General features: G+C 41.1%; 1 protein-coding gene across 1 annotated transcript; it reads left to right on the forward strand.

Moving 5' to 3' along the window:
• LOC109236256 lies at positions 2,368 to 8,520 on the forward strand. The gene is made up of 10 exons (XM_019402453.1): positions 2,368 to 2,583; positions 2,893 to 3,031; positions 3,104 to 4,431; positions 4,618 to 4,749; positions 4,849 to 5,218; positions 5,304 to 5,446; positions 5,552 to 5,711; positions 5,774 to 5,955; positions 6,190 to 6,650; positions 8,367 to 8,520. The coding sequence occupies exons 1-10, from the start codon at positions 2,368 to 2,370 to the stop codon at positions 8,518 to 8,520; spliced, it is 3,285 nt and encodes a 1,094-aa protein (XP_019257998.1).

Genomic DNA, 8,751 nt, shown 5'->3' on the forward strand with positions numbered 1-8,751 from the left:
GCATGAAGGAGTGACAGTGTGCTCTCTAGTCCCCCTAAGGAAGAAGAAAATGACTCAAAGAGTCAAGAAAGTATGAGCCGAAATGAGAAAATGGAGTGCTTAAGGAAAGATGAAACCATCATATGCGGATAAGTCCTACCTTGATCCAAAAGCCTTCATTACATCCCCGCAAAAGCCCTATATGATTTCGAGTTGAGTGAGCTTACATTAGTGGTGATTTACATAAGGGAAAAGCTTATGGTACTTAGAGCCGGACTTGTGACATTTTTTTGAGAGAGATGAGCGTACTTCTTCACAATCCTTGTGATGTTTAGCTTAAATTATATATATTTGTGTGTATATCGCCTCATATTTTACTTTTGTTTCATGAATTTAAGATGTGAAATGTGTTGATTTACATTAATTTTAGATGTTTTTATGTGTAGGAATGATCCGGGAGCAATCGGGGGCGAAATGTGCGAAATTAGGCCAAAACAGACGAAAGCATGAAAAATGGACATTGCAGCGCCACAGGCAGTGCCTAGCGCCACCTGTGGCGCCAGAAACAGAAAACATAACATGGCAGATCTAGGCAGCACGTCAGGGACGTGAAACTTGTCCAAATTTGCCTGGGACACGGTTATTTTGGCCCTAGACCTACCCAACACGTATAAAAGCCAGACTAAACTTATTTGTGAGGGATAGACGCCACTTTTGAGGGAGAATACACACGAGAAACATTCGAAAGCGGAGAGATCTCAGCTTTCTTCATCTTTTCTTAGTATTTTCAATTATCCAAACTTATGAAATTGTTTGCTAGTATCATGCGTGGCTAAAACCCATTGTTCTGGGGTTGTGATTTAGCCATGAATATTGTTGTTTAACGTTTACTTGAACTTGATTACAATTCACTAATATATGGTTGTTTCTTCAATTCTCTGATTAATTGCTTAATTGTCTGGAAAATAGTTAGATTCTATTTACTATCTATGCTATGCTTGGGAAAGCCATGTTTAGATTAGAGAAGAATTGAAGAGAGCATGATCTCTGCTCTTGGGGGGGGGGGGGGTAATTTGTGGTTAGGATATGAATATACCTAGTCACCGTGCTTAATAAAATATCATAATCTTAATGCGTTCTTAATAGATTAATTTCATAGGAATATAGGCGTTGATGTATTTTGAATAGGCGAGTAGTACTTCAGGAGAAGGCTATGAGAGCAATTATCGATTAATTAGCAACCATGAGTGAATTGTATGAGAGGGAGAGTTAACTAGGACACAATAGGATTGGTGAATCGATCACAACCCTGGAATATTTGTCTCTATTGAATACATAACAATCATTTTACTGCTTGATAATTTAGTTATTACTTAGAATTATAGTTTAGTATAATCACATTCTTGAATTCAAATAGCTTGACTGAATAACAATATTGGTGAATTAGTGGGTAGTTGATACAAGTCTCTATGGGTTCGACACTCGACTTATCATTTTATTACTTGTACGACCACGTATACTTGCCTGTGCATTTGGGAGCAACAAGTTTTTGGCGCCGTTGCCGGGGACTTAAAAATTAGCTGCTTGACTGACTTAAGCTTTTATTAGTTATTTTGTCAAGTTTTAATTTTCAGTTTACCTTGTTTATGTTAACACAAGCTCTTCTCTTGAATGCGGAGGAGTAGAAGCACAAACAATCTCCTTCCTCTTGATCCTGAAATTGAAAGAACACTTCAAAGAGTGAGGAGGGAAGTCGAAGCTAGAACTAGAATAGAAAGAGAGTTGGCATTGTAGTTCAACCACAACCAATCGAGATGGCAGGAACGAAGAGCGTGCGATGATAGAAGTCGCAAGGCCCAATCTTGCTAATATTACTCAGGATATTGTGAAGCCTGAGATCACAGGAAATTTTGAACTCAAACAGTACATGGTACAGCTGATTCAGTCCACGGGCAATATGTGGGTCTATCTCATGAAGATCCGCAGAGGCACATTCAGAATTTCTTGGAAATTACGGACACTTACAATTATCCAAACGTTTCCAAGGACTATGTCAGGCTGACACTTTTCCCCTTTTCACTGTTGGGGGAAGCTAAGGAATGGTTGTAAAAGGAGCACGCGAACTCAATCCACACTTGGGATGATCTAGCAAGGAAATTCTTAATCATGTTTTTCCCCACTAAGAAGACAAAGTCGTTGAGGAGTCAAATTCTTGGGTTCCAACAGCGGGATGGCGAGACACTTTGTCAAGCTTGGGATAGATACAAGAAGCTACTCAGAGACTGCCCGCATCATTGTTAGACTGATGAGGTATTGGGTCACACTTTCGTTAATGGGCTAGATGAGGCATCAAAGATGAATCTTGATTCAGCTTGTGGGGGTAGTTGCATGGCGAGGCCGTACAGTGAAATCCAACTCTTGGTAAATAACTTCACTACTAATGACCATAATTGGCAAGGAGATAGGGACTCACGAAGAGTAATTAAACAGAAATCAGCCGGGTTGATTGAGCTTGATGACTTCTCAGCCATGAGAGCTGATATAGCAAAATTGGCAAATCAGATGAATAGAATGACAATGCAACAAACACAACAGATGCAACATGTACAACCGAGGTCTCTTTGCTGCGAACTATATGGTGACAGTCATATGAGTGACATGTGCCCCACGAATCTTGAATCTATATACTATGTGGGGTAACAGAGCAGAGGTCCAATGAATCAGCATGCACAATATGAGAACACTTACAACCTAAATTGGAAGAATCATCCCAACTTCTCATGGGGTGGAAATTAGCCGAATCAGAATCATTATAGACCCCAAGGAAATTTCAATCAACCTCAGAAGCCACCTCAACAGGTAGAATAGAATACGAATGATTTGTTGATGAAGTTGTTGCTTGACAATCAACAGCTCAGGACCGATCTCAAAAATCTTGAGAGGCAAATGGGACAACTTGCCAGTGCCCAAAACACTAGACTAGTTGGAGATCTTCCAAGCGATAATGAAGCTAATCCCAAGGCATCCCTTAATGCCGTGTCATTGAGGAATGGCAGGAAATTAGAAGAAGCCCAGTCGAAAAAGAGAAAATAGGTGACTTTTAATGAGAGGCCAACCACTATAGAATCAACATCAGAAAAATCTAAGGAGCCAGAGAAGCCAGTTGAAGAGGCGGTGGATGAGCAACCCCTACCATTGGTTGCAAGGCCACTACCTCCATTCCCTCAAAGATTGCAGAAAGTCAAGGATAACGTCGCGTATAAAAAGTTTTTCCATATTTTGAAGCAGGTGAAAATTAATATTCCATTGGTTGACATATTACAAGAAGTGCCCAAATATGCAATGTACGTCAAGGACATAGTGGCAAATAAAAGGAGGCTGACCGAGTTCGAGACTGTGGCACTCACTGAGAAGTGTAGCTCAAGAATTCAAAGCAAGTTACCTCGGAAATTAAAGGATCCAGGTAGTTTCACTATCCAAATCTCGATTGGTAAACATGCAGTTGGGCGAGCCTTATGTGATCTTGGAGCGAGCATCAATTTGATGTCGCTATCTGTGTTCAGACAATTGGGGTTGGGTGAGCTACGCCCTACAACAGTAATCTTACAGTTGTTTGATCGCTCCCTTGCTCATCCTGAAGGTGTGATTGGAGATGTGTTATTTCAAATGGGTTCTTTCATATTCCCTGCTGATTTCATTATCCTGGACTACGAGCCTGATCAGGAAGTCCCATTTATTTTGGGGCGTCCATTCTTAGCCACGTGCCGAGCTATTATTGATGTTTGCGAAGGAAAGATGACGATGAGAGTAGATGATCGAGTGGAGGTATTCAATGTTTATAAAGCACTCAGGTTGCCAGCCCACTATGAAGAGTTATCCCTGATTTCTGTGGTAGAGAGTGATGCTACATCATTAGTGCCTTATATTAGCCCTATAGATCCTCTTGAACGAGCTTTGATTGGGGATGAAGAAGATAGTGAAGATGAAATGATGGGAGAAATTGAGCAAGTACTGGATATGTCCTGCAGTTATGTCTATGGGTTTGGAAAATTTGAGGAGTTGGACAGGCCTGTCACTCTGACCCCTCCTAAGCCATCTATTGAAGAAGCTCCGAAGCTAGAACTTAAGCCCCTTTCACCGCATCTGCGCTATGCTTATTTGGGGAACTCTGAGACATTGCCCTTGATTATCTCGTCCAACTTGACTAACACTCAAGAAGAAAATTTGCTCAGAGTACTCCGTGAGCATAAAAAGGCTATTGGGTGGACTATTGCTGACATCAAGGGAATTAGTCCATCGATTTGCATGCATAAAATCTTCTTGGAGGATGGACACCGCCCTAGTGTGGAGCAGCAGAGGAGGTTAAATCCCATTACGAAAGAAGTGATGAAAAAGGAAGTAATCAAGTTGCTCGATGCAGGTATCATCTTTCCTATTTCTGACAGTAACTGGGTAAGCCCAGTTCAATGTGCGCCCAAAAAGGGGGGATGACTGTGATTGAGAATGCGAAAAATGAGCTAATTCCTACTCACAATGTGACAGGGTGGAGAGTCTGCATTGATTATAGAAGGCTCAACAAAGCAACCCGCAAGGACCACTTTCCACTTCCATTCATTGACCAAATGTTGGACAAATTAGCTGGGCATGAATACTATTGCTTCCTTGATGGTTATTCGGGATACAATCAGATTTTTCTATGCCCAGAGGAACAGGAGAAGACCGCTTTTACTTGTCCTTATGGAACTTTCGCCTTCAAGCGAATGCTGTTTGGTCTATGCAATGCACCAGCCACTTTCTAGAGATGCATGATGGCTATTTTCACCGATTTGGTGGAAAAATTTGTGGAAATGTTTATGGATGATTTTTCAGTCTTTGGGTCTTCCTGATGATGATTGTTTGAAGAATTTGAGCAAGGTGTTGGCCCGTTGTGAAGATACAAATCTAGTATTGAATTGGGAAAAATGCCATTTTATGGTACAAGAAGGCATCGTGTTGGGCCACAGAGTGTCTAGGAACGGCATTGAAGTTGATAAGGTGAAGGTGGAGGCGGTTGAAAAATTACCTCCACCTATTTCTGTGAAGGGTGTCTGGAGTTCCTTGCGACACGCGGGATTCTATCGACGCTTTATTAAAGATTTTTCTAAAATTGCTACTCATTTGTGCAGGTTGCTTGAAAAAGATGTAACTTTCAATTTTGTGGCGCCTGCCTCAAGCATCCGAACAACTCAAAAAGAAGTTGGTAGCTGCTCCCATTATTATGGCACTCGATTGGCCCTTACCATTTGAACTTATGTGTGATGCGGGTGACCATACTATTGGGGCAGTGTTAGGCCAGAGGAAGGAAAAGGTGTTTTATTCCATCTACTGTGCGAGTAAGACTCTTGATGATGCACAGCTGAATTACACCACCACTGAAAAGGAGTTGTTAGCTGTTGTGTGGGCCTTTGAAAAATTTTGGGCATACTTGGTGGGAACGAAATTCATAGTCCATACCGATCATGCAGCAATCAGGTGTCTATTTATAAAAAAGGAATCTAAGGCTAGATTGATGCACTGGGTTTTGTTGCTGCAGGAATTCAATGTAGAAATAAGAGACCGAAAGGGGACAGAGAACCAAGTAGCTGACCATCTATCGAGGCTGGAAAATCACGATCACGTGGAGGAGGGTGGCCAAATTAAAGAAGTATTTCCTGATGAGCAGCTTGTTGCTATCACCCAAGACCCTCCCCATGGTATGCAGACTATGTGAATTATCTTATGAGTGGGGTACTTTCTCCTGAAATTGACTCTGAAGCTAGAAAGAGGTTTCTCCATTATGTGAACTTCTACTATTGGGATGAACCACATTTGTACAAGCAATGTGCTGATCAGTTGATGAGGAGATGTATTCCTGAAAATGAGGTAGAATTAGTGTTGTATGATTGTCATGCATCACCTTATGGGGGCCATCATAGAGGAGATAGAACAGCTGCAAAGGTATTGCAATCCGGTTTCTTTTGGCCAACTTTATTCAAGGATGCCCATGCATTTTTTAAGAAGTGTGACCAATGTCAGAGAACAGGAACAATCACAAGGAGGCATGAGATGCGTTTGAACAACATCCTAGAGGTTGAGACTTTTTATGTGTGGGGGATAGATTTTATGGGACCATTCCCATTGTCCAGAGGAAACAAATACATTTCGGTAGCAGTTGACTACGTGTCCAAATAGGTGGAGGTAATTGCATTGCCTACAAATGATGCCATGGTGGTAGTTGCGTTTGTGAAAAAGAACATATTTTTGAGGTTTGGGACTCCACGTGCCATAATTAGTGATGAGGGAACTCATTGTTGCAATCAGTTGTTGAATAACCTTTTAGCTAAATATGGAGTCCACCATAGAGTTGCTACAACAAATCATCCTCAAACAAGTGGGCAAGCTGAGGTATCAAACAGAGAAATAAAGCAAATATTAGAGAAGATGGTGAGTGTGAATAGGAAGGATTGGGCTGCAAAGTTAGATGATGCCTTATGGGCATACATAACCGCATACAAAACGCCAATTGGGGCGTCACCGTACAAGTTAGTTTATGGGAAGGCATGTCAGTTGCCCGTTCAACTTGAACACAAAGCATATTGGGCCATTAAGAAGTTGAACATGGACCTTGAAGCCGCGGGCGAGAAAAGACTTTTGTAGTTGAATGAGTTAGATGAGTTCAGGCTGCACTCTTATGAAAATGCTAAGCTTTACAAAGAAAAGACAAAAAGAGGGAGGGGCTAAGGCTATTTCCTGGAAACCTAAAATCGAGATGGTCATGCCCATTTGAGGTGGTGAGAGTCACTCCTTATGGTGCAATTGAGTCGAGCTTTAAATAGTGAAAGAAAATTATTGGTGAAGGGACATAGATTCAAGCACTATTGGGGAGGAATAATTAATCGTGAGAAGACCAAGGTTGTACTCACCGATGAGTAAGCGAGACTCTGCACCATGCCACGACGTTAAATCAGGCGCTTGTTGGGAGGCAACCCAATTTTTATTGCTTTCCTAGTTTAACTTCTTAATTTATTTAGTTAGAGTAGATAGAGTTTGCATTTTCTTTGTCGGTATAGAAATTATAGATATAATGGTGTAGGACTTGTAAATTGAGTCTATAAAAGGCTCGGGGGATTGGGGGTGTTATATTCAAAAAAAAACTCGAAAACAGCGCCCAGCGCTACCTAGGGCATTGAAAACAGAATCCAAAAATCCCCCAGCGCCAGGCATAGCACTGAGCGCTGGGCTGGGGGTATCCAGGTATATTGTATTTTTTTATTTTTATTTTTATTTTATTTTCGTTTTGTTTTTATTAAAAGACCCATACCCATGTAACCCAACCCATATACCCATATCCTAATCTTGTAACCCATTTATTACCCATTCCCATACCCAACTAAACTAAACCTTAACCCAAATAAGCTCAAGACACACAAATTTAAAACTCAGACAAACACAAAAACAAAGAAAATGTTACTCTCTCTCTCTCTGCTGCTTCTACCGATTTCTTCACTTCTTTTCTCTCAAATTTTCTCACGTGTTCCATTACTCTCATCCTAAATTCTACAGGTATGTTATTCTTCTTCTTCTACTTCTTCTTCTTCTTCTTCTTCTTCTTTTTGTATTCTAATTGGTAGATAACAATGTACTTCTCATCTCTCAAGTGCCCTAATCCCCAAGTTTTTTCCCCATATGTAGTTCTTAAGAAATTGTTATGGTGGGTGGCTTGAATTGGTCGAAATTGTGTGGTTATTGTGTATAAGGAGTAGTAAACTAGAAGTCCCTCTATTTCATTGAAATTTGGGAGGGCCACCATGTTCCACCATTGTTGAATTAGAAGCACACACTTTATGCCCACAAGGTGTTTGTTAAAATGCTTGAATGAAGATTTTGGTGTACCGGTGAAGTCTGAGTAACCGAGTATATTTGTGTATGAATTTGGGCTAAGTGTGGGGTATGTGGGGAAGATTTTACATGCTAAGGAATTTGGCTTCGATGCCAACATGATCCTACACCATCTATCTTATATAATGTATGTTGTAGAATCTTGTAAATTTAACTAATTTGGTGTAGTCCAGCGGTTGTGGAAAGGTGAGTAACATGTGCCTCTTGCTTACCTTAAGGTGAATTCACGAAGCCATGATCAATCACTTATGTGTGTGACATTGATTAGTGCCTCTTTACTATTGTGTGGCATGGGGAAGTCTTGAGTACCCATAGCTTTGGAATGCAACACTTGTACATGTTAGATAAAAAATTAGAAGTATTGTACATTGTGCCTTCAGTTTTAAGTGTGGGGTCATTTCATGACTTGCGCGACAACCTTAGGCATATTTCTTGATGAGTTCTCGCATTCATGCTCATTTGTGTTGCAGGATATTATGGCTCGTGATAGTTCTAGCAAAGGCAAGGGCATTAGAAAGTCCTCCACCACTTCCCCGGCGCCCAAAAAGCGAAAGTAGGGAGAAAGCTCTTCACGGCAATCCAAAGGAAAATAGGTTGCCGAGGGATCTCAGCAGGCTCCATTGAGACCGAGCCCTCGTTTGGATTTGGTCAGATAGGTAGACTCCTTTCCCGTTGCTAAGGGAGAGCAATAAAGAAAACCAAATGATGTTTTTTTAACCAGCGCCCTCTTTTGGGTATGCAATGATGCGACTATTGCATGGCACAGGACTTCGTGCCATATGGACGGTACATCTCCGAGAATGGGAATTAATACCAAGGCTTTAGAAAAAAACTTTTTGGAGATACTTGGCAGGC

The sequence above is a fragment of the Nicotiana attenuata genome, chromosome 1 (assembly GCF_001879085.1).
Source record: "Nicotiana attenuata strain UT chromosome 1, NIATTr2, whole genome shotgun sequence".
Taxonomy (NCBI): Eukaryota; Viridiplantae; Streptophyta; class Magnoliopsida; order Solanales; family Solanaceae; genus Nicotiana; species Nicotiana attenuata.